Source organism: Crassostrea angulata, chromosome 6 (genome assembly GCF_025612915.1).
Source record: "Crassostrea angulata isolate pt1a10 chromosome 6, ASM2561291v2, whole genome shotgun sequence".
NCBI classification, from domain to species: domain Eukaryota; kingdom Metazoa; phylum Mollusca; class Bivalvia; order Ostreida; family Ostreidae; genus Magallana; species Magallana angulata.
The window spans coordinates 47789636-47817085 of NC_069116.1; the positions used below are offsets into that span (position 1 = coordinate 47789636).

The 27450-nt window shown below is 30.2% G+C and overlaps 1 protein-coding gene across 2 annotated transcripts; it reads left to right on the plus strand.

Moving 5' to 3' along the window:
• Positions 1-7248: 7248 nt before the first annotated feature.
• Positions 7249-24640, plus strand: LOC128190513 (protein draper-like). 2 transcript variants are annotated; one of them, XM_052862589.1, is made up of 6 exons: positions 7249-7524; positions 8138-8263; positions 8831-8965; positions 22455-22589; positions 22848-22982; positions 23932-24640. In XM_052862589.1, the coding sequence occupies exons 1-6, from the start codon at positions 7476-7478 to the stop codon at positions 24219-24221; spliced, it is 870 nt and encodes a 289-aa protein (XP_052718549.1). In that variant the 5' UTR covers positions 7249-7475; the 3' UTR covers positions 24222-24640. The 2 variants fall into 2 exon arrangements, with proteins under 2 accessions (XP_052718549.1, XP_052718550.1); XM_052862590.1 differs by lacking the exons at positions 22455-22589; positions 22848-22982; positions 23932-24640 and adding exons at positions 9185-9319; positions 11310-12488 and having other exon boundaries at positions 7266-7524.
• Positions 24641-27450: the final 2810 nt, after the last annotated feature.

Sequence of the window (27450 nt, forward strand, 5' to 3'; positions counted from 1 at the left end):
AATTCAAAATGAAATAAATAACTTTTTGTCCCTTTTCTTCTCCTTCTTATTCTTTTTACTCTTTTTCATTCAAATTTTGTCCAGACTTTACTTTAAATACCCATGTACATTAAGGCTTTAAAATTAAAACAAAGTTTGATGATGCTGAGAAGCAGTGTAATTTTTTTTAACATTGACATATCTTTTCTCAAAGCCCATCATATTCTGAAAAATATTATTTATACCATAACACGAAAATCCTTCAACATACTGACCTTAAACTTTTACCATAGAAAGATGATTAATTATCAAAATGTTTGACCTTGATCTAATATTATAATTTCAAGGTCAAATTATTAAAAATAACAATTTTTGTCATTTTTTTAAATATGCTTTGACAAAAGGACTTTGAAACAAAGAATTGTAATTATAATACATTGAGATAGCTGTACCTTAAATTTGAACCTTGACCTTTTTTTTTTAATCTGAAGCTGATATTAGAAAAATTCAAAGACCGTAACTTCCAAAAGGTTTGCGTGAAAGACCAAGGATAGATGATATGAAAAGAGTTAAATGTACCGATTTTTTTTTACCTTGTCTTATTTCAAATCACAATCATCATCATCATCATCATTACTCTTAAAATAACATATTATATATACTTGGAATTCATACTTGTATCAGATAAACATGTAGACGATATAAAACAACTTGAACTCTTAATTGTTTTCGACCATTATCTTTACCTTTTAATGTTAAAGGTAAGATTTAAAAAAACATTTTTCAGCTGAACCTAGATACATTAGTGATATGACATATAAACATGTTGACATTATACTTATTACTATGATTATTTCTGCATTTTGGATATCAAATGTATTTTTATTCAAAAACCATCTTTCAAGTTAGACATGTTGAAAACAACCCTAGTTATCGGTTTAACTTCTTTAACACGGATTCAAAGCTGAGACTGATATGTATTAGAACGTTATCATTTTAATTTTATAACACATGAAACATGATAGTTTGGAGATACTGCATTAAAAAAAATATGAATATTTAACTTCTAAATTCTATAAGTTATTTGTCTATCAACTTTTTTACAAGGCTCCAATGACAAGCAAACGACTTTAAAATCAGCTTCAGTATGTGAAGATGGTTTCTTCGGACAGGACTGCATTTCACCCTGTAGATATCCAAGCTATGGAAGAAAGTGTCAGTACGAGTGTACTTGTGCTCTCAATGAATGTAATCACATCAAGGGGTGTGGAAACTGGACAGGTATTTGTGTTTTAATATACGTTGAAACAATAATTCATATATTAAATTTCTATTGCTTACATTAACACATATACCGATTCATAATTTAACGGAGTTATCAAATAGTTTAAAACGTAAAACGGACTTTAGGAATTGCAGTTAAAATATGCGCTTAATAAAAATAACTTTACCGAAATTATGCATTTAAAAACTGAAAAAACCCCATTAAAATAACAGTTATCCTCATATATGTCCATATAAGCTGGGCGAAATAAAGTTTACTATTTTCGCTGAACTAAAACTAAGTCCGTCTATAAAACATGTTTTCAATCAAACACAATCAAGTGCATGTATCGGTTACCGTGTTGTTGTCCAAAGTTAAGAAAAAAGAAGGCAAACACCGAATGCAATCTTTTCGATAAAAGATCCGGGCTCTGTCTAAAAAGTACGAGAAGGTGCCATAGCATCAGTCGTGTGGTTCGTAAAGACTAAAAACAAAAACAAATCGCTTTCTGTGTTATTAATTTTTCTCGCCAAATGGCACGGATGGAATAAAGCTGATCTGATGAAATAAGTGCAAGATGACGTGCATTTTCGCCAATTCGTGTATTTTTCGCAGAATTTCTACTTATGATTCTAAGCTTGCGTGTTTACAGCAAGCAAAAAAACCCGAGGGCACTACAGCAAACATTGAACGAGGGTAGCAAACATTGAAGGTAAGGAAGAGCACTAACAGTTTGTTCATTTTGTTCTTAAATTGGAAAATTTGTGAGAAAAAGTCACGGATTAAGAAACTGCATTGCTACACATTTGGCCGATCAAGTTGCGTCTGTTCAAAAGATGAACAAAATAAAATATTTTTTCAATACGTTTGAGCAGAAGGACGTGTAACCAAACACACATTTTTTTTCAAAAAGGACAACCGCCGTTTGATTGAGTGCACAGGATGTCGCGCATAACAGTATGTAAAGATTACATGACATGTTGTGATAACAGTATTCAAATTTAAAAGTCCAAAGGTAAAATACAAAACAGGAGCATAGCGAAAACAGACCTCTTAAAAAAATAGAAAATAAAAAAATTGTGCATCAATTGAATTTAATGTTAACATCCTTTTCTATGTAAATTTAAAGCTACCCCCCTTTTTTTATAACATTGTTGTAAAATGTTTCGCATTTCTAGTTATGTTCTCTTAATATCTTTGTTCTAAAATTGCATGGAATAAAATGAAAATTCAAGATCAGATTGGCTGCTGCCAGCTTGCAGAACCAATGGTGCACATGGGTGCTGTCAGCGTTGGTTGCTACAGGTGGCTCAAACTCAACAACATCGGCCAACTCATAAACCACATTCACATAAAGTGACTGAGGTTCACGCCATGCCATATACTGTTGGATTCCAACTCAATGATGACTAAGCTCAACAGCAAACAATACAGGTTTGAATAATGTAGTTTCTATTACCTAATAATATATCATTTTCACTAGGTCGATAGCACCGTATATGTATACCCTGTTGTTGTTTGCACAGCATCCACCATATCCGATAGACATCGATTCATCATATCACTTCTCCAATATCTACCAATAGACTGTTAAGTCCTTAACAAGTAAATTGTCTTCAAACTACAAAATCATTTAAATTCAGTCACAATTCATTTGATACATAATTGTTTTAAGCAAAAACACGTTTGCTCCAGCCAGGAATTTTGGAGTCAAACTGGAAAAAAAGCATTCGGGAGGACTACACTAGTTCTAAGTGAAGACTTACAAAGACTACAAATTATACAAACGTTTATGCTTCATTCAGTTAATAATAGGAATAATATATGTATTTAATTTATTAGAAATAATTCATCGTCAAGAGGTTTTAAAACCAATGTTTATCTCAGTCACTGAAAATGTGTTTGGAACAGGCATTTAATGGTGACCATATAAATATAATTTAAAAATATGTGCTTATTTTTGAATTAATTGAAATATTTACATTTGCAAACTTGTTTAACAGATGAATTATTACATGGATCGTCAAAAAATACATTTTTTTATTGAGTTTTTTTATTTTTTATTTTACATCTTTTTAGCAAATTTTGTTAACATATCATTTGTAGTAGTTACCCCATATAATATTGTTGGTTATGTGCAGATACCCGATGGGCGTGGTCATAATGACACGAGGGAGCGTAGCTCCCGAGTGTCGTTATGACCACGCCCATCGGGTATCTGCACATAATCAACAATATCATATGGGGTAAGTTACTTGTACCATAGTTTACAATTATTCATTATATCTTATTATCATGGTAATATCGGGAGTGCACCTGCCTCTAAACAAAACGGTGCCAATGCGTTGGTCTTTATATTTGTAATTGTACTTTGTGAATTTCCCAAATGACTTTCTATCCCCGACAAAGATGAATTATTCTTCCTTTTTTTTTTAAATCATAGCCCTAATGAATAGATCGACTTCTCATTGTTTTGATTTTATTTCATATTCATTCATTTTCCGACTTATAGTATCGATATTTGCTTCAAAGAATTAAACGTATTAACACAATTTCATATGTACGAACCCTAAATTGTGCAATGCTTCTGTTTAAACAATTGAAATTAAATCTAAATTGATGAAGGTAATCATTTTTTTTAAATCTTATTTGATACTCTGTATCAAATTATGTTTTTTAAAAGTGGCTGAAAAAACATGTACATATATATTTTGAACAAAATCAATCAATTTAAGCAAAAAAAAAATTATTTGAGAAATGCATGTCGCGAAACCGTGAATGGATAATGTCAATTTCGATTGGCTACAGCTATTCACTCTGTCCACAAAACAAGTTTTCCATTCAAACGCTTTCCTATCACGTGATTGACTTTCTATAAAATCTTTAAACAGGATACCCCTATTTCATTTAACACACGTTTCTCTACTTGTCCGCACACATGGAGAGGAATATTAAAATAGAGTCTTTCTGACAAAGCCATTGCCGATATTGTTTTGTTTCGAGCTAAAAATGAGATTTATTCGACGAACTCAGTTAGTCGAGTCATTTATCCGTGTTGAGTTTTGGCAATTTTGATCTGGAGGAAACTCTTACTGTGGAATATTATGGACGCGCTAAAACAACCTTGTTGATGTTGTTTTTACTCGAGATAGTGGGCGGAGTTTTAAAAAAGAGTGGGGTTTGCACAAATAACCGACACTTTTAACAATAGAAAACTCGCCAAGCTATGGTACAACCTATCATATCGCGGGTTCTATGGTATCGCGGTATTTCTGTTTACGAAAAGTAGCACGCACTGAAATTGACATTTGACAATTGACATTTGAGAATTGACATTTGACGTCGGGATATTTTTAGACATAGTAAACAGAGGCACGCTAAACATCACTGAGGTATAGGTGATGAAACTCACAATAACATTAGTTTCTGGAAATATATTCGTATTAATAGATTTTTGGGCAAAATGATTTAACTACCGCGATATCATAGGACGGGCTCATAAAACATTAATATATTTTACAAATAAATATCATTTGATATGTGTATGGTTTAAGGGAAGAGAGAGAGAGAGAGAGAGAGAGAGAGAGAGAGAGAGAGAGAGAGAGAGAGAGAGAGAGAGAGAGATTTCATGGTAAAAATCAAAGTAAATAATTTGGATTTGAAGTAATTTACAAGAAAAGACACAGCTGGCCAATGTTTGGCGTTTAGTTACCATCTGTGATATAGAAATGTATTCACAAGATTTAAGAAAAATGTCTAAATATTGAATTTTTCTTAATATTGACACAAACGAACAAATGAGCGCTGCAGGGTTTGGCTTGACTAGGTCAGACACCGATCCAAAATTTTTCCATTTGAAACTTAAAAAAACCCCAGGTGTTTAACTTTATCTCTTTTCTCTCTCTTTCGTTTGTGTTTGTTTGTTTTTCTTTTCTTTTTTTGTTCGAAGAGGATTTAAGGTGGCTCTATACACCCACAGTTTATTCCAATTTTCAATAGAAGACCACAAAACATATACCTTTCAAATATTAAAATGATGATACTATAGGTATTTTAAAGAATTTTTCAATGATTTTTCGTGTTTTTGTAAAATAGTTTTTAAAAAAGACAGCTATTAACAAATTGAGAAAAAAAATTGTCTTATGATGGATATTTCCTTCGGACACATAAAAAAATATTACACTTCTTAACATTAAAAAATGTTATCATTGCAATTTTTTTTGGTATTTCCCCAAAACATAATTTTTCTTATTTTCTTACTCGACAAATCATCTGAAAAAGTTGCTTGATGTTATTAGAAAATGTATTTTAATAAATGTGACATAAAAAATTGAATGAAAATCATTGCAAATAAACACAAAAAATATTTTAAATTTTATTTGGTATGAAAGTTCCTCAGGTAAGGGTTATCGTTTCGAAGTCCTAAGGCCCAAACACCTTGGGGACATTTCATTTCTGAGTTGAAGAAGAAAATTTCCTAAATATAATGTTGGAATGATAAATACATACATATATCATTATAGGGCTGTATAAGTGAATATACTAGTATTCGCTTAAATGCAAAACTAAGTCAAATAAATAAAGGGGGAAATGGACTAGGCTATTATGATTTATATGTATCCCAACCTGAGAGAAATTCAAAGCAACCCTCCCGTCCCCTGTAGGTGTCGATATTAATGTGCATTAAAGTATATTATAATTAAAATATTTTCACAGGTTTAGAATTTTCTTTCACAGTATTTAACCAAAAAATACGTTTTAGAAAATTTTGGAAAGTTAAAAAATTTATTGTTCTCAACGGGAATCGAACTCATGACCTACAGGTTTGTAGTGAATCCACTAACCCAATGTGCTACGGTGTAACATGACAATGATGGGAAAGAAACTCTTAAAAAAAATTATACTTGATGTTATTGTTTATTTCGATAAATAATACTATACAAAGTGAAGCTGTCACATACAACATGACTTGTAAGTAATGAATTTTTCAATTATCAAATTAAATCTATTTAACAAATTTTTCAAAAGAGCGCTGTGTTTGTTATTCGGTCAACTAAATGTTAACTGAAAGGACTGAAAATGTGACTGAACGGCAAAACTATTCCATTAGCCATCTTCTAGGTCTTGCTTATAAAAGCAAACGTAAAAAAAATATAGAAACAAAGACTTTTGTTCCTCATAACAAAGTTGTACAAAATAAAATGAGGAAATTGTATTTGACGCATGAAGAGGAAGAATGTATGGTATTCACACAAAGATTAGATTTAATTTTAGCAAATAAAGTTTATAAAAAACCAAATTTGTCATTTTAATTAACAGTTTTTATTTTTATATTTTCAAGTTCATAGGTCACAACTTGTATATAAATACAAAAATGATATTAAGACATAAGCTAAAGATGGCTTTTTAAAAACGTTTTGTACAAGTTGTTGAATAAAAATGCTCATTTAAGCCTGTTTGCTGATACTTCCTTTTTATTATGTACGGCTTTTTTACCTGCATCATTAATTATAATGTATAATCCAAACAGATGATAAACGCAAAAATATCTGATTATTGACAAATTATTCATCACAAAATGTTTTCTATAAATGGTTAATGTGTTCAGTTTATGCGATCAGTATAGGAAACACTAGTACATTGTACAACTAAAAACCAATTCCATATATAAGAAATGAAATACAAAACAACTAAAATAAGTATTCAGAAATTCATTAAATCATTTTGGAGAATCGTCCTATTAATACATGTAAAAGTATTAAAGTTATGATTGATCCATTGTTACTTATGAGATAAAACACTTGTCAATTTCAGAACCTTCCTTGTTTTTTAATTAGGGTTATCCATTCATCCATCCAAAGCAACAGACTATTTTTCTGAGTCATGATATACAATGATTTTACTTTCTACGTGCGTAAAAACATAAATATAAAATTATATAATACATTAATAAAAACTTCATTTGATAATGTTTAAATCCATTCATTACCTTTCATGGCCACAGAGGAAGGAAGTGAAATACAGCTTTAGCATCCGTGTTTGCCTATCCAAGCTTATTTAAACACACAGGCCGAATTCAAGCTAGGGTGACCTGATTACAATGTTTTGAACGAATCTCTTATTATAAAATATATTCAAAGGATAGAACAGCTTAATATTATTGGGAAATAATTCGAAAAATCACAGGATCATTGATAATCAGCGACTAATTAAAGAAACTGGTCTATTAAATATGGTGATGAACTATGTGTGGCTTGTTGTATTAATGTGTTCTGTGCAGGGTAAGTTAAGTTTTGTATTCTTATCTATAAAATCGTTAAGTTATATTAAAGCCTGTTATATATGGGAGAATTTATTCACGGCTGTCGTTTTACATACATTCAAATTTAACTCCAAGGCGGAAATTAATTTAATACTATATATTTTTACAGACTAAAGAAGTTTTATTGGTGGTTTCGGGGCATAATTAGAATTAACCAAAATTATCATGAAGTTTTTCGTTTTACGTGCACATGATTTGTAATACATGACTGTTTTTTTAATGAATGGTTAATGAAAAGGTATTATAATTAGGTTGCATCCCAGTATGACATACATGTACAATTAATAATGAAAAAGGAATACAAGTGCATAAATGCTCTCAGAGACCTAAATAGCACTTTGGGCAGTGAATGAAATTGTATATTTAACCTTTTGCAATATCCGAAACGTATGAACAAGTCTAGATGAATATCAATTTTTAATCCATTAATAATTTCAAAAACTTATATCGGCATCAAATTAATCGATTGTGTAAAACCATTCGCAATGCAAATTTATTATTATGTATTCTTATTTTCCGAAACAGTGAATAGGCATTTGTACAATAGTTAACCTGTTTCTACATAATAATAGGATGTGAGGTTGGATTTTCTGGACCAAACTGTTCAAAACCCTGCCAGTACCCTAGTTTCGGCCAGCAATGTCAAGAAGAGTGCAATTGTACTCAGGATATATGCAACATAATAACCGGATGTGCAGGTTTACATCTAATTTTAATTATCTTTATTCAATTACCTACCTAATCATGAAATGGACAAATCTTGTTAGAATACTCATTTAACAGTATGATTATAAATATTTAGCTAAACATATTTATCATATTAGAGAAATATTTTTGGTAATAAACATGTACATATGTGTTTTGAATTTTATCTAGGTTTTGTAATATCGTACATTTAAGATATTTGTTATGTAAAGCATTCATTACATGTGGTTTATATATATATATCATTTGTTATATTTGCGATTATTATTTTTTTAGCGCCTTTTTGCTCTGTGACTCTAACTTTCCGCTACTTTAACGTTATTATGACGTCACAATGAACTTTTGCTTATTGACGTTACTACGTTACATATTAGTCATTTGTACATAACTGCCTGAAGAGCCAGGAATGGCGAAAACGTTTGCGGTTAATAGGATCAATTTGTGATTTTATTCTGGATATTTATCATTTTTAAATTATATATATATATATATATATATATATATATATATATATATATATATATAAAACAATGACTCAAAAAATCTCTTCTCCTATATAGAGTGCCCAATCGGGTTCTTTGGCAAGCTTTGTATACAAGCCTGCAGGTATCCTGGCTTCGGTGCCCAATGTCAAAAAACGTGTAACTGCTCTGAGGGAAATTGTAACCACATTACTGGGTGCATGATTATTCAAGGTGAGATTCAAGAAAAAATAACATACAACATTATTAACAAAACAGTTGAAAAATATCCGGGATTTAAAGCTGATTTTTATCAGTATTTACATTTTAATTTTATGATAATTATGAGATTTAGCATTTAAACCAAAATGTACTAATATTCCATTAATAAGTTTTTTTTGTTGCATCTACTTACTAACAATAATATGGAGACAACTTCAAATTCAACTTCAGGATGTGAAGAGGGGTACTTTGGACAGGGCTGTATTTCACCCTGTCGATATCCAAGCTATGGAAGAAAGTGTCAGTACGAGTGTACTTGTGCTCTCAATGAATGTAATCACATTAAGGGGTGTGGAAACTGGAGAGGTATATGTTTTAATATACGCTGATTTTTAAAAAAATGATTTATATATAAAATCTTTATTACATGCATAAACACATATGCCGATTCATAATTTAATTGAAATAATGGTTAGTTTAAAACGGTCTTTAGGAATTATTTTTAAAGATACATAATTTCCCAAAAGACCATCCATCATAAAATAAAGATTGTCATATATCAAATTTTTCACAATAAAGTACGAGTGCAAATGTGCCCGCTCTAAATGTAATCACATCAACGGATGTGATAACATGAAAGGTATATGACTAAGTTAGAAGTAGGAATATTATTCATTTTGAAACTATCACGTACAAGTAGTGTTTCCTTGACTATTGACTATTGAATTTCATTTTAACATGCTGTTCTTTATTAATCATACTTATTTCAAATTTGATCTTTTACACCAGGAAATGATGCTAGTCAATTTTACAGAGATAAAAACCATTTCCCTCTAATAATCGAATGTTTTAGAAATAAAATCTAAACAGAAACTTTTTGTCAGTCTGATACATTGATATTTTCTCTAGCTCAATTATTATGATGATATTCTCGAAAAGTGAATGTTTAATATTTGTCTTTAAAATCATATCGAAGAACATTTGGCAATTACGATGAGAAAACACTATGTTTTCCAAACATATTTGCAAAAACGTGTGTATAGTTACGTACAGGTGAACGTTACAGCTTAATCAACAGAAATATTTACAGGAAAAATGAAAACTTCACTAAGATATACCAAATATTTTATATATTATATTATTATATTTTCTGAAACCATTTGTGAATTGTTGTAGTCTTACAAAAGCTGATGTTTTGTTTTTCAAATCTCGAATGAGCCTTATGGGCTTTCGTAGATACATGATGTTGATCTTGTGAACTTGAAGCTATATTGAAAGATTTGAGAAAGCTATATATGTTATCTAGCTATTTTGCTTAATCTAATATCATTTCTGTTTTTTTCTCTCTTGTAAGACTTGCAAATATTTTGAAGATTGAAAGATCATTTCAAAAAGGTTCTCAATATAATTATAAAATTTTCTGTAAAGTGATGTAGGCTTCCTTCATTAACTAGTGCTTACGCCTTATTTGCAGCTAAATCGCAGCTGATTTTAAAACATCTACTATAAATGCTTATATTTTAAAACCAGAAACGCTATTTCATATGCAAAAAAGGATATCCGACGTATGTGCCAATTATGGCCTATTGCAGCCGATGTTTATTTTAAAGAGATAGATGTTAAAAGTTGAAATTCTACGTCATATAAGACTAATTATTCGTTTATATAACGCTAACAATATGTTTTAGCTTTCGCTTATCTTAACGCACTTCACTTGAATTATAACGTAAATTGACACGTGTTTATCAATTGTTAGCTCTATCTTATATTAGTTACTTATTTTGAGTATAAATCCAGACGTTAACATCATGATAAGTGTCTCCAAAGATTCTGGCATTAAAGGCACATTTATTTTATAATAGCAATTTAAATACTTGTCATACTAGTTTAGGAGCAATTCACTTATTTTGTTTTGTTGACGAAGCTTTAATCAGTTATTTATTTAATTTAAAAAAATAGTGCTTCTGATTGTAAAAAACCCAACTTTTATTATGTTTTTTTTGCCCTTGATGTAAACCAAACGAAATACCTAAATGAATACATGTATCTCTTGATACCATCAAGCGTCTAAGTGAAATGATTATGATCAATAGACAAATTATACAATCAATTCAGTTGGGCAGCCTTGCTGTTTGACAGATTTTGTTAAATAAAGAAATATAATCGATTTTGGTCATGTATTGTATCATTCAAAGATTTCCACTTGTGGTGATGGAATTTTGGAATTCATGGATATATAAAAATATTTTCAATTTTCGTCCTTGTATGCAAATCATTGTGCTCATAACATCGTTTAATTGAACCTATAGCTGTATTTTTCATATTTCATATTATATTTTTTCTTTGAAAACGACAGGAAACCAGATGAATACTACGAACATGGGCGGTGTAATTAAATCTAGTGATCAAACCTGGCTTAAAAAGAAACAATTCATCAGCATCATCGCTGGGAGTTCCGTTCTATTAGTTTTTACACTGGTCGCAATAACCATGGTTGCTAGATATTGTATCCGTCACAAGACACGTAATACGGAACCTGAATTTGATTCGGAATTTAGTTCATTTCAATCCAACGAGTATGTAGCAGATATCACGGATAACATCACTTCCGTTCGGTACTGTCAACACGATGCATTTAGAGAGAACTATCAAGATGAAATATACGCAAATAGCTGCAGATAAGGAAGAAGTTGAAAACATTTTTAAAAATATGTGTTTATAAAAATATGCATTACAAACTCTGGATGTGAATGTTGAGATTATGCAAACAAAATAAATATATACCATTTTCCCCTAATACGTATGCCATTTGTACATGTGCCAGTATGTAAAAGTATGCCTTTAAGGATTTTTGTGGCATGATATTAGAACAAATAGTCCTCGACACCCCCTGACGTTTAGTTTTTATGAGAGTACGTCACAACATTGCGTTTTCAACCCTTTTGTGAAAATGTTTGGCATGGGTGTCAATTGAACCGAAGATCCCGAGTTCGAATACAATAGGGACTTTTTCATGATTAGCAATACTTTTTCAAAAGTCGATTCATACCCCAAATTTGAACTTTCTTTTGTCATCTCAAATTTATTCTTGACTTTCATATCTGTAAAAAAAATAAATTTGGTATTGTATGCAATTTTTTCCAAAAGTGTGAAGAACCCTCCTTTTTGCCGATTCGTATATAATAAGTTGTAAAGTCACCAGCAATAAAGTTCTAACAATAAGTGACAATGTCTTTAAACCCATGTGAGAAGGGTTTAGCAGCATTCAAAACTTCCTTGGTACGTTCTGTATTTCTGTTGATTGTTACAAAAGCTTTGTATAAAAAATATATAATATTTTCCATCAAGCCTTAATTGCTAAACTCTTATTTAAAAAAAAACCGATTACAATTGAGGTTCACTACCTTTGGCATAACTTTCACTTGATATTCCAGGAAATAACAGCTACACTAAACATTATCATATGTGTAGTTGACACATGTTGCAAAACTGTTTTAGACACCAGTGTAATCATATAAATGATCACCTCTCTCGGTCCGATGCCATATATATATATATATATATATATATATATATATATATATATATATATATATATATATATATAATTAGTTAGTGCTTTTTTATATCTCATCTTATAACCTTGTATCTTTTGATCCGTCACTTTAGATAACGAGTGTTGTTGGTTTGCTAGTGCTTCTTATATATATATATATATATATATATATATATATATATATATATATATATATATATATATATATATATATATATATATATATATATCATATATAGTTAAAAGTTACACATTTCTAATTCATTGAATAAACAGTACTTACGAAACCAAACATGTCAAAGTACTGAACAACATCAAAACATGCTTCATTTTTTTTTTTAATTTCTTGAAATGATTACGAATGTTTAGGATTATGATGTATTAAAGTGTATTAAATGAAACACAAAAATAGTATTTACAATAAAAATTAATATACAGTTGTACTTATGCTCCCAAAACACTGTCTGTATCGTTTTACTATCAAAAAGTAAGCCTATCATTAAATTAAAGGAAGACAATATGTTTTAAAACAATGGTGACCCACCTATGATGGATAAAACACTTAAAGGTTTGTAATTCATTTGTTTAAATAGGTATTAATTTTTAATAATTCATACTCTTAGTCCACTTATTTTATATCTATATATCAGGAGATATTTGGCTTCTGAATATTATGCAAATGCAGTCATCAAACAAGCTTTTTGTCATTAAAACGACAACCCAGTTCAAATTTCTACAGCTGATTTATAATTTTGTAAAATAAAAGAGACGTTAAAGAAATCAGGAAGTCCTTTATATGAGATATCAGGTCTTCCAACAATCTGTTTGAATTTCCATGGGTACCAATTGCGCCCGTTTGTTATAAGACATATTTTTGTATTCATAAGAAGCAGAGTTTATTCAAAAACTTGTACATGAAAAAAATAAATCACTTGCTATCGCCGCAACTCAACATTCAGGTATATCGACGACATATTGTGAGTTAACAATTGATACTTCCATTCTTACGTCGACTCGATATATCCAAGTAAACTTGAAAAAAAAGATTCCATTTAATCTGCATAATCTGGTTGACAATTTGATATTTGGTTATTTTACTGGAAAGGGTAATTGTTGATGGTAACCTCACAACAAAACTTTATGATAAACATGATGACTTTAATGTTTCTGTAGTCAACTATCCTTACTTATGCAGCAATATACCTTCATCACATGCATATTGAGTTTTTGTCTCTCTTTTATTCGATATGCAAGGACGTGCTTGTCGTATGAAAAGATCCTAAGGCAAGGCAAGCTAACGACAAAGAAGTCGATAAAACCGGACTATCAACAGTCTTGATTGAAGTGATCTTTTTGTAAGTTCTATGGTTGATACAACGACCTTGATAGCAAATACAATCTTCCACTTGCTCGCATACTTAATGACGTTTTTCATACTTATTGTTAGATCACAAATAATCACAGAATTTTCGGACTTTTCCGTTTTCCCCGATTAAGACAAAAATCACACACGACAGGTTTGACCAGTCAACAGATGATGCTTTCCTCCATGGCACCTGATACTACGTGTAATTTTTTTGTTAAGGTCCGTGTATTCTCTGCTCCTGTTTTATATTTTTTCTTTGGACTTTTAATTCTGAACACTGTTCGTTATCACCATCTGATATTCAAAAACCAAGAATGAAAAAAACATTCATGTACAGAATAACTTCAAACATATTCCAAAGAATCATTTGGCATATAGGTTAATGTTATGGGAACTTGAAGTTGTTGAAAAAAACCCCGCTGTTTTTCAGTCGTTTTTTGGCCCAATGAACTGAAAGTCAAACTGCATCTATAGGGCATCCTCATGAATATTCTAAGAGATAATTGTTCTACTGTGTAAAATGTAGAAAGAGTTCTTGAAACTGGGAAAAGGAACGTCATTTGTAGATACTTATTCTTTGGATTGAAATACTTTTCTAACCCTTACTAAACATCATCATGACTGACCAAATGAATTACTAAAAGTTAATGGAGATTATGCAGAAAATAAACAGCAGTTTAATATAAAGAAGGTGACATACAAACAAACATTTTAAACTGACGGTTGACAACAATATTTCAGAACTTTTCACGTTTTTGCATTTACAATTTTTAATCAATGGTTTCTTTGGTGATCTTTATGATGATCATGCATTTCTGTAAAACATTTTAAAATATAGCTTATGTATATATTATATATGAAACGTTTCCGTGTTTTGGTTTGAAAATTTGTTTTATATAATAGCCAAGTTATTCAGGAAAAGGACAAGCTTGTATCGTTTATCTTTATGTCACATTGTTGCAGATGTCGTTATCCCTTTCTACGATATGATGTTGGATGCATAAAATGGAAAATATGTGACTATTATTTGTAATTCCTTTTTATATCATTATAATAATTCCGTTATAATAGAATATTTGCTCATTTTTATTGAGCAAATATCAAATCAAGATTTAACAGTTTTATTTTTTTGAAATTGAACTGCCTTCGCTCTCAAAAAAATATATATCATGCTTTAACAATTGAATGTTTTGTGCTACATGTAGTTCGAATGTTCGAATGCCTCTTCAAACCGATAGTACTTATTGCACCTTAATAGGACTACCAGCAAAGAATTTATCAACATTCATCAACGAGACCCGGTATAACGCAAATGGGAAATATACATCTTACTCTCATTATTGTTTTGTTGAGCTCTGTGCACGGTATGTAGACTCTCTCTCTCTCTCTCTCTCTCTCTCTCTCTCTCTCTCTCTCTCTCTCTCTCAACTCATCAAGATTTATGTTGATATTCGTATACCTTACATGTAACACATATGAACATACAGGCTTGGATTGGAATATATACACTTATTTTATTGATCTCATTAAAAAGGTATATGCACTGACTTATGTCAGTGTTCACTGCAATATCAGTGACTGCAAAATGTAAAATCTTCATTTATCCTTTTTTTTAATTATATCGTTTTCTATCAAGAAGTTAAAAGTTACCGTATAAGTTGTTTTAAAGTAATGTTTTTGCCAATCTATATTTAAAGTATCATGATAATTGCAGCGTGTCAGAAGGGATATTTTGAGTTGAATTGTACAACACTCTGCAGGTTTCCTAGTTTTGGAGAGAGATGTCAGAAATCATGTAATTGTACTAAAGAAATGTGTGACCACGTTGACGGTTGCAAAGGATATCGAAGTTAATAATTTTTCATACAAATTATCCATTCTTCTTTCTTTTTTTCTGGGGGGGGGGGGAATAATATTTCCTAAAATCTAGAAAAAAACCCCAAGACATGCGTGATGATTGATATTTCAGAAATTCCTGACTACTCAGTAATAAAGATTGTGATCCTATTAAAATCTAGACAAAGTACATCTGTACAATACATTATATAAATATTTCTACGACGGCGTACATTTTTCATTTCAATTTTGCAGGAAAAATACAAAAAATCGTTTATTATAATATTGTATTTTTCCCAAGCATATGCCTGAACTATTGGTTACATTGTTTTATAGACCTGGGCTGCGTTCAAGATTGCAGCAGCTAGCCAAGCCGCTAGGTTGTAGAAATCTTAGTCTATTGAACGGACCGCTAGGTTAGCCGCTAGGTTTCAGATTTGAAGTTTGAAATAATCAACTAAAGACTAACTACATCGACATAATTTGTTAATTTCAAGCGGAAATATACATGTTAAAATTCATAATAACTTAAGGGATGAACAAAATAATCACTAAATAAATAGATTTCAAGTTTGTTACAAAGTGGTAACTAAGGTTGCCATCTTGAGTTTGATGCTTAGCATAAATTATTTAGGCTACGAATATCTACGTAGCGGCTAGACTAGCTTACCCTTCAACTACGTAGTCCTAGGTAGCAGCTACGATTTTGAGGGCAGCCCAGATGAGAGTGTATCAACTCGGACCTCGTCCTTGGTCGATATACTCTCATCAGGTCTATAACACCATGTATTGACCGAAATCAACTGACTATAGCTGTTTTATTGTACAATCTTAAAATCGTTGGAACAATTTTAAATACAGTTTTTACGATAAAGAAAATCATTTGTACAATTTAAAAAATTATTTGTACGATTTAAAAAACCGTTTGACGATTAAGAAAATCATTTGTGATATGTTTCAAGTTTCTAGTTTTTGTTTTGCCGATGATTAAATATTAAGGCATCATAGATAAGATTAATTTTGTACTTCTTTAAGAACGTATATTATACAGATAGACATAAGTTGATTTGATTAACTTTTTAAATTTCTATTTCAACTGTTTATTTGCTTAGACTTTTGTAGCATATCAACTTAAATGTTACAATCTTGCATTGAAATGCAAAATACCAGAATATTTACATTTTAGTTTGTGGAGATGGTTACTATGGTGAAAATTGCAGTTCTCCGTGTAGATATCCAAACTATGGACAAAAATGTCAGCAGGAATGTTAATGTCTTCTTCAGGAATGTAATCACATCAGAGGATGTAAAAACAAAACAGGTATTAACATGTAAAAATTACATGCTGTTATAACCATTAGTTTGAAATGCAAATAAATTTATATTGCTAATAAATATGCTAGTGTGTGATTTCAAGAATAGCTGTGATGCTAATTACTTTAAATAATTTCTAAAACATTAAGCTAGCAGTCATAGCCGATCTTTCTATATTTTACAACCGTGTCACAATCTTACTATATGAAATCAATTTATTTGTATTTTTGGACCTTGCTCGTATTATGATAAAAAAAAACCTTAAAAAATTAATTCATCTGCAATACAAAAAAAAAAATAAAAATAAGTAGATATATTATGACGTTGTTATTCATTTAATTTATCTTTGCCCCGGGAATTTAGGGTTAGGGTTAGGGTTGGGTTGGGTTAGGGTTAGAGTTAGGGTTAGGGTTAGAATTTTTGTTTTGTTATTATTTAGATATTAAATAGCACAAACATGTTTTAAATCAACAGAAATGCAAGAATGGACAACATTCTTAGATGTCGTCTCCGATAATGAAACAACTTTTATGGAGAATTATCAAGAAGCTGTTATCATAGGAAGTTGCGGTATATTTGTCATAATACCGATATGTTTTTATATCATTTTCAAGTTATATAACCACAGAACAAAAAGAAATCTTGAAGCCAATGAAATACAACAGTCTGCATATGTTGACAATCTTTCAATGAATGTCCATACAAGAAGTGCAAATTATAAAAGTCTTCAACTGGATGGAAATTTTGATTCAGATATGTACGAAAACACCTGCATAGATTCTTATGCATAAGGTTTTAAGTGCCATGTAAGTACATGGGGGTTTGTCACACTCCAATTTAGATTTGTTTAGGTTAATCATATTAAATGTCAGTAGCTGTAATTGCGAGTTTTTTTTAGTAAATTAGATACTTTTCATATGATTATCTTATGCGCTGTAATTGTTTTTGCGTATACATTATCTATTATGTTCAACGAAAGAAGATCTTCATTTGATGGAAATAATGCATTTGCCTGTTTTTGTATGTATGTAAATTTTTTAACCGAAAAAAGTAATAAACAAGTGTTAAAATATGATTTTAGTAAAGAATTTTTTTTTCAATTTCTAACATATTTATTTTGGATTCTCATTGAATGAAACATGTAACAAACAATTCAAATTTTAATCTTGGTTTAGATAATACATGTAAGATTATCTCGATAAATAATTGCCTGGTACATAATGTAAAGATAATATTGTCATTTAACCTCTTAATTTTGTTTTTGTAGTATCTAATACATTACTGTATTCAAATTTACTTAAGAAACAGGATTAAGATGATATACATGTAAATTACAAGCTCCGACTGAATAGTTTTCTTTTTTATTTTCTGCACTGATGTAAAAGGATATATTTTACATGACCTTCTATACCACAATCCCCAATTAAAATATAAAAATTATAGGAAACTTGTTAAAAGGACACGTCTCTGCATCATCATTGCAGGAAGAAGTATATTAGTATATTTGCCGGGATGCGTTTATCAAGAAATATAGATCAAAGAGGAAACGCTAAAGGAAGCTGATATCATCATAGTATTCCTTCACTGATTCAGTAATGTTAATGACAAATGAACACAAATGTACCTCTTCCAAAACAAAACGGTTTTCTCACAACTTATGAATTTTAGTATCGGTTTGTTAAGTTACAGTGTGCATTAACGAATATATATTAAAACAATTTATCTTCTTGTTTTGTATGTGTGGTGTTTTGAGAAAAAACAATATACTTGTACATATGAAGTATCTTTAATAAGACCATTATGGTTTAGGTGTATAGTAATAAAGGGTCATTTTCAGAAATACGGAAATATAAGTTAACAATTCATATCTTTTCTGATTATATAGTAAAGAAAATATATAAAACATGTACAATTTAAATAAATAAGTGAAGTTTATGAGTTTCCAAATAATAATAATTTTAACGATCATGTTTACAATTTTTTAAAAAATAAAGTTGAAAGAATGAATTTAACTGTGACACTTGATTGCAGGAGTTTAGTTTAGTTTATGTTTGACCAGCAAAAAACGGACATGTTTTAAGAAAAAAGTGAATGCTGTAAGACTTTGACAAATTGTTTGACAGAATATCTTCGATGTTGGAAAAAAATATTTTCAAAAACACTCTAGATTTATTGATAGAAAATTTATGTATACGTATGATAGATATCATGCAATTGATAATTCATAAAAGCTAAAATGGTTAATAAATTGATTTTTAATAATCAAAACAACAATTATGTTGATAACTGTATTTATGTGTTGAATGGTATAACTTTTCATGTTTATTTATTGTTTTGAAATGTTTATGTTTTTACTATTTGATTGAACATGTTGCGTTTTTTCCTAGGCCTTGAAGAAGTCGTTGGCCATATTATGTAATTACCCTTCAGTTATTACTGTCCATGTATATTTTTAGTCGGGTATTCTAGTTTGAAAACCCCCTAGTGACATGTTATGTAAATGTAAAAATTCCATGGTGTAATTTCCCTGATTAAATTTAATAGCTTATAAAATATTACCGTAACGATACTGTCACGTGTTTTGATGCGGCCAGTATCTGATAACCAGTGAGCGTAGGGTCTTTCTGTCTTCATCTATGAGAGTGTTAGCACAAGAAATGTTTTGATACACCCACCCCATCTACATTTCACCAATCCAATATTTCAAATTTGAATATACAAAATATTGCTGTTCTGTAATTTAAGGGGATTGGCATATTTTATTGCGGAGGTGCCATTTTTGCTGGTTTTGTATATATTGTATACTTTGTATATTTTGATCAAAATTATTGTTGTTCGGTAACTTAAGGGGATCAGAATATTGATAAATTTTGGTCTGATCCTCTACTATGTTGTTTATATGTTTTTATTTTCGTCATTTTTAATAAATGACATATTTCACCTCTCACCAGTGTTGATTTAATTTATCAAAAACATATCTGCGGTGGGGTGTGCAGCATGAGAAAACAAAAAATATTTTTAGTTTATAATTAGTATAAATGGAAAATTAATCGTTACATTAGTAATATTGAGATAGGGCGTGATAGAATTATAACTATATATTTCCGCGTTATCTAATTAGTTGGTATGTTTGCCTAGAAAGGTTTTCCTTTAAGGAAACGATACAAAACAGAGTATAAAGTCTTGCAGCTTCGGTCGATGTATCATTTGAAATGTTTATAATGTTTTGAAATTTCCCGAAAATAAAACTGATAATACAGTGAGACTGTTTTGATACATATCAATAAATATGTTTAGACAAACTTGATTCAATCTGAGAGACCGTTAAAATCAATGAGACGAACTCGTTTGAACAAAATTGACAACTTTGTGCAATCTCATTTTATGGACATTTATCCTAAAGTTGACACTTATGGTCACAATTCGACAGTTGCAAATACTTCTAGATGTGTGTGGTATGAAAGGATTCTTGATAATTGAAAATATGATTATTATTTATGTTATCCTTTTGCTGTATTCTGTCCAAGGTAGGTATATTTACATTATTGCTGATCATATTTTTCATTATTCATTCAATTTAAAAAAATACTGTCAAAAGAACCTTATTACAAGTATTATAATAACTTTAATGTCTAATCACTTGAGTAATTTTTCAAGGAGAGCTAATTTACAAATTTAATGCAGATTTGGTTAAATTTCTTACTCAAATAACTTTTTAGAATTTTAGACTACTTCATGAAGAGAAAAACTGTACTTTTACCATGCTGGCTCAAGTACAGAATAAGAGTAGTTCATCAAATGTCTATTTTTGCGTAGCGATACAAAATTATTATATGGACCTTATAATGGGTTTCACAGTCCGTCAAAATGAAAGTTAAAAAGATCTATTATTGTTATAATGTTTTAATTATCAAATAATCAAAAAGTAATTTTTATGTGTTGACAAAATGAAAGATGAAAAAGAGATTTGATAATTACCTAAAAGTTAAATTCAACGGGTGAACAGGTCTACGGATTGAAAGATAGACAGGTTGATGGGTCGACAAGTTGTGAGGTCGACAGATGGACGGGTCGCCGGATTGACAGGGCGAAGGTTGATAGATCGATAGGTAAACGGGCTGACAGGTCAACCGATTAACAAGTTGACGAGCTGATATGTTGATAATGATCATCAATAAATGAAAATAGATCTTGGAACAGCATCCTGTTTTTTAATCACGTAGAGACATCGAACTGTCGTCTTATCAACCCGTTGACCTGTCAATCCGTCTATCTATTTATCTGCCAATTGCAAACTGTCGACCTGTCAACTTGGTGACCTGAATTGATATAAAATTAATAATCGTTTAGGTTTTTAAAAAAAAAAACAAGTGCACTTAAGCTTTAGAAAATGAATCCTTTTTAAGTGCCGTTTTTATGAAGAAAATATCAACAAATTGCTTTTTTGGGGTAATATTTAAACATTGATTGATACGTCTGATTTATATGCACGTTTAAATTTACCAAAAATAGCATACAGTTTTAACAATTGAGGATTTTTAAATGTCTATAGACATCTAATCAATCTAAACCCGAAAAAATCGTGCCTAACCTACTTGAATTGTGTCTACTTAAATCAAAGGGAGTGGGCATTTAAATCAACATCATTTTGTTGGTGGATCGATTGGCGCATTTGCTTATTTATACTTGATGCATTATTTAACGTCTGAAATAAGTCGAATACAGCTTTGAAGTTGCATATTACCATAGCGATCAAACAAAACATTCCTGACCATACAAAGAGGATAGAAAGCCATTTTAAACGTGCCTGTGGTTTACAGTGAGCACTTTTGTTAAGACTTCCTGGATAGAACCCCCGTGACTGTTTGAAATTATATTTTATTCCATACGTGGCTTCAAACATGGGTCAGGCAGGTAATAGCTGCCACTTGCTATAAGAAAATCCTTGAACATTTTTCATACGTTTTTCATATTTAGGTACCAGCCTAATGTGGTACAAACGTCTTATTTTCACATGAGTTTTCTAAATGTATAATGCATCTTTTATCTTTTCCGCAAGTTTGTACACGGTTAGGCTGACAGTAAATAAAGGCTTTGAATTGAATGCCCGTCCACGATTTACTATATAAAATCACGAATGACGGCTGATCCAGTCTATGTTGCAAAGCTTCGTGCTATTTTTATCCACTAAATCCACTACTATAACATGTTGGTTCTAAATATCAATAGATGATGTGAATAAAAAATATTATGCTTAAATTGAATCTTCATTTTTTTTCTCACTTTTTACCGGGGCCCATAAGTGAACTTGTCCTTATATTTCAATTATATATTTATATTTTTAAAAACATTGTAAATGATGTATAGAACAAACCCCATTGATGAAATTCTGAAAATGACCGCGAATTTTTTTTATAATGAACTTAAAGGATGTGAAGATGGGTATTTCGGTCCAAATTGCACATCGCCATGCAGATATCCAAACTTTGGTCAGCGATGCCAAGAAGAGTGTAACTGTACAGAACGTCAATGTGACGCCTCGATTGGATGTAAATACATTCACGGTAAACTTACATAAATAATTTTTTTTATTGTAATAAATAGAGAAATAATTTAAAAATTACAAGTGTTTGACCTATATATCTGTATACGTTTTGCAAGAAATGTTTCCAGCGCTATAGCTGTAATTATAAAAACGTAAAAACTTAAAAAAAAAAAAAAAAATAAGACTGATGTTAGGTTTTTCTTATTTGTAAAATACTGAAAATAAATGAAAAAAAATTATAATCTTGGTTTTAATTTTCCGAAAATTAATTTTTTAGGCTGTAATGATGGTTACCATGGTCCCGACTGCCTTTTACAATGTCGGTATCCAAGTTATGGAAAAAAGTGTCAACGCATGTGTAATTGTTCCAGTTTGGAATGCAATCACATCACAGGATGTGGAAATATGACAGGTATTTAATATTAGTAAGATTTTAACTGGTAAATTGAAATTACAATTTAATTTAACCATTGAGTGTAAGCTCCGTTGATATTCAAATAAAAAGAAAGACACATGCATTGGTCCAACAAGCGTTATCAAATGAATAGTTGTCATATAATAAGAATTGTTAGTCAAATTTGTTGCGCAGAAGGGCAAAATAGCTCAGAAGATTACATCGGTCGTGTTTTTGTTAACGTTTACTATGATAGATAATTCATGTACTACGAAAATGGAAATGAAATCAAATTTACTTAATGTGTTTCTATAAATGCTTCATAAATCATTACACGTAAGGAAACTAAGTAATCAACAGAATAAAATATACAATGTAGTAATATTCAACTTAAGCTTGTAGTTTTGTTCAAAATAAATTAAAACGTTTTATTTACGTAATATTTTATAAGGCAGATGAAATATTTGATAAAATGAATGCGGATCAATCTTGTTTATTAAGAAAATATGAGGAGTGTAGCATTGCTGGTTAACAACACTCCTTTATGTTTAATAGTGAATATACTATGTCATTGATTTCCTCAATAAATTTAAGTTCCTTACAGATATATTGAGCTAATGTTTTAAGTAGGCAACGTGCCAAAATGGATCATCAGACTTTCAGTTATCCATAAATTATTGTATTGCAGAAATGATATTCTTGTCACATATACTAAATATACATAAGTTTAAAACGTTTTACATTCGTTCAGAAATCTTACGTATATAACAAAATTGCCGCTACACTGGTTCATACTGATTGAAAAAAATAATTCAGTCTTAACCAAATGTTGATCCTTTTACACATGTTTTGACAGCTTTTTAATAATAAATGGTATATCCTTATCGCTTATTTTTTAATTTATTAGCAATCTGTAATCAGTTAACAAGAATATTCAGTGGCTTTAAACATGTCTGTGTCGTTACAGAAACCTTTATTCTGACAACAGTTTGGGACAAAGTTCCTGAGAAGGAAAGGAACTCACTGGACAATTATCAAGAAGCTGTTATTATAGGAAGCTGTAGTCTAGTTTTGGTATTACTGATTGTTTTAATTGCAAAACTTTACATTAACAAATATAACCGACAGCATGAGTATAACCAACCGAACTGTGTTTTAAATCAAACCAGCTGCAGCTCTTTCAAAATCACCAGTTTTAAAAGTTTCACGTTCAACGAAAGCTATGATCCTGATTTGTACGAAAATACACGAAACTAAATTAAATTTAGTGCAGCCTATAGATGTAATTTTATTAGAAAATGAACTTTTTTTGAAATATGCTTCTCTTAATTTTATTTTGAAATCATATGTGAAAGTACCGTCTTGTAGTGAAATTTATTAGTTCTTAACTCCATATACAAGAATCATATATTGATTTTATCATTTTATAAAAATATCACCTACCTAAATGCGATATAATTTTCTATCGATTTCTGAAAAAATACAACTTAATTCTTAAATACGACAATGATATTAAATCATAGCTATAAATCAGCTCACAAAATCTGTTTTTGGAAAAAAAGGAAGTATCACAAAGACCAGGATTGAGTTTGGTCCTTACGTTTTTCCTAACTGGTACATTAATGTCATTTGATTCATTTCAAGACAATTAATAAAACATGCATACAACATAGAAATTTTATATGGTTATCAGGTCCTATTGTAATTCAATTGTTTTTAACTTTTCATTGGAATGGTTATGCCTAGTTATCATGTTCTAATACGAGTGGGTTTTACAAATACTAGTATAAACTCCACGAACTGCTGATACATGTACTGTTGTGTAGAAATAAAATCTAATATCTAATGTTTTGACTCCCAAAAAGTTTTAAAAAGATAGAAAAGCAATGATTGATCATCTAAGTGTTGGAAAAGTTATTCCACGTACTCATACATTCATAAACGTCAATGGTCGTTTGTAAATGATGGTAAAGCAGTTTGAAACGACAGTGCGTATTTTTTCAATACTAAAAAAGGTATCATTAGTCCTCTACTGGTTTCCCCGGAGGGGACTATAGCTTTCCTCTGCGTCCGTCAGTCCGTCTGTCCGTCCTACTTCAGTTTTCCACACTTTTTTTCTTCATGCGTTTGAGGAATAATATGAAATTTGCTGAACAGCTTCAAAACGTCAAACAGATCAAGGTTACACTTTTGTAGCGTCTGGTTTACATATTTTCGAGGAAATTCATTTTTTAAAATTCCAATTCTTTAATGTTTGGGTTCGTTATCGGGTTCGGAGTGTATTGAAGAAACGAGTAAAGTATGTAGTCAGTAATGATATCGTGCATTACTTGTACCATTCCTTTTATTGTTTCTAACAAACAAATAAGTTCTGTAAAATAGTGTGAAGCATTGTGCTGATAATTTAATCGACAGGGTTTTTTGTATTATTACAATCGGGTACGTTATCGGGTTGGTCTGTTGATTCGGGGTACAGAAGACGGTAAGAAATGATATTCTGCATAGCAATGCATTGTTATCACAAATTTCTACCAGCAAATACTTAATGGACTTGGCGAAATTACAGAAGATAGAATAAAGAATATTATTTTACCCATTTTTTATTTGATTTCTATTTCAATTATGTAGTTTGAATTTGCTCTGTTCTTTTATCTCTGATTAAAGCATAACATCTCGTTTATAATTATTTTGAAATAGATGTATTCTTCAAAGCCTCCATAGAATAATTCAGACCGGTAGAGGACGTGTATTGCTTATGCAATACTCTCAGAATGCTTGTTACAATTACATCTTTTTGCTACGTTAAGGTGGGTGGCAATATTGATATTTTCTATATCAATATATTTATATATCAATTAATGCATGAAATATGAATATACACATGCGAATTACATTTCCTTAATGAACTGTGCTTGCTAAAGGTAAGGTTAATAATGACTATTTAAACTTAAAACAATACCACTGTAAGTTACAAGTATTATTTGTCATTAAGCCTAACCAATTTGTTCATTATATATCATTATGTTTTGTATAGCATTTCCTAGTCATTTAAATACTGTAATGAAAATGATAAAGTCTACAACAAAACCAAGCTTGGATTTGCCAGAATCTTTTTCCGTGCATTGAAGAAAAGATGTTTTGAAAATGTTGCGTTATAAAGATTGTTGTGCATGAATTTATGCAAGGAATAATCGTCAACATCATTAACATATACGGATTTTGTTATTACATATCTAAAACATTTTAACAGTTTATCAGAAAACATGAACAAAGGGTCAAGAATAAATGCTTAAGATTTAAAAAAAAAGGTTTGTTACAGAATACGCCTTGCTTTAAAGACTTGATATTTGTTAAAATTTTACTACCTTGAGCTTTCCTATGAAATTGCTTTTACCTTTTCCCACTTCTTCATTAGCTTATTGAAAAAAAAAATCACAATAATTTTACCAGTTACGTACAAATCTGTGTAGAGGCATTAGATCGATTAAACTTTCTCCATTCTCTTTGACATTGACACCTTTCTTTAAAATCGTCATTTGAATCAATTCAACTTAATTCAATCATTATTAGTACAAAAGTTACAGATGACATATTTTGAACAGTTTATAATGTTATATGTATTTTCATCAATTAACATTTATCATAAAAACTGATCAAGCCATTTTTTTAAAACTTCATTTAGTAAAACATTAACAACAATCGCAAAACAATGAATTAAACTATGTCCAATTTTTCATTTTATAATTAACTGTAAGTAAAACCTTGATATCAATTTTTCTTATTTTAGGAAGCGCACAGTTCTAAAAAATTTTCGTTTAAAAAAAAAAACCTAAAATCAGCGGTGGCCAAGTATAATGAAGAGCACTTGAACTGTACCCTAATATTTCAGACATTGACCTTTCGTACGATCTGGACGGTGTTTATTATGAGTTTTTATGAGTTACATGTACATGTACCATGGTTCAAACTGTTTAAGATACTCATAAAAATAAACGTAATTATCAGGGAAATTAAAATGTATCCCATTCTTCTATTGAATTCTTAAATTTTTCCAACGACTTTTTAATCCCTATCCTGTCTATTTAGTTCATGCTCTCACTCTGAAAAAAATCAAATTAAGTGACGTTTTAAATACTGTAGATTTCTAATTAAACGCAAGAAAGTCACATCCGCGTAAAATTACGAAAAGAACATTTCACGTATTTAAAAAATATCGCTTTTATCTTTACACATATTTAAAATATTATGAAACTTTGATGAAAGTTCGGCCTTCGCGATTTTATATTCTAGCGATTTGATGCAAACCGTGTCAATTGCGGAGTTAAGTACTTGCGTACAATAAGGAACCTACAGTAGTTGAGACAATTTTGAATACTGGTTTACAAATTCTATAAACTTTTTAAATATGTTTCAAAGTGCATGATTAAGCTGTGTTCGGTTAAGAAAAAAAACTGTCTTTATTATACTACTTTCATAAATAATGTTC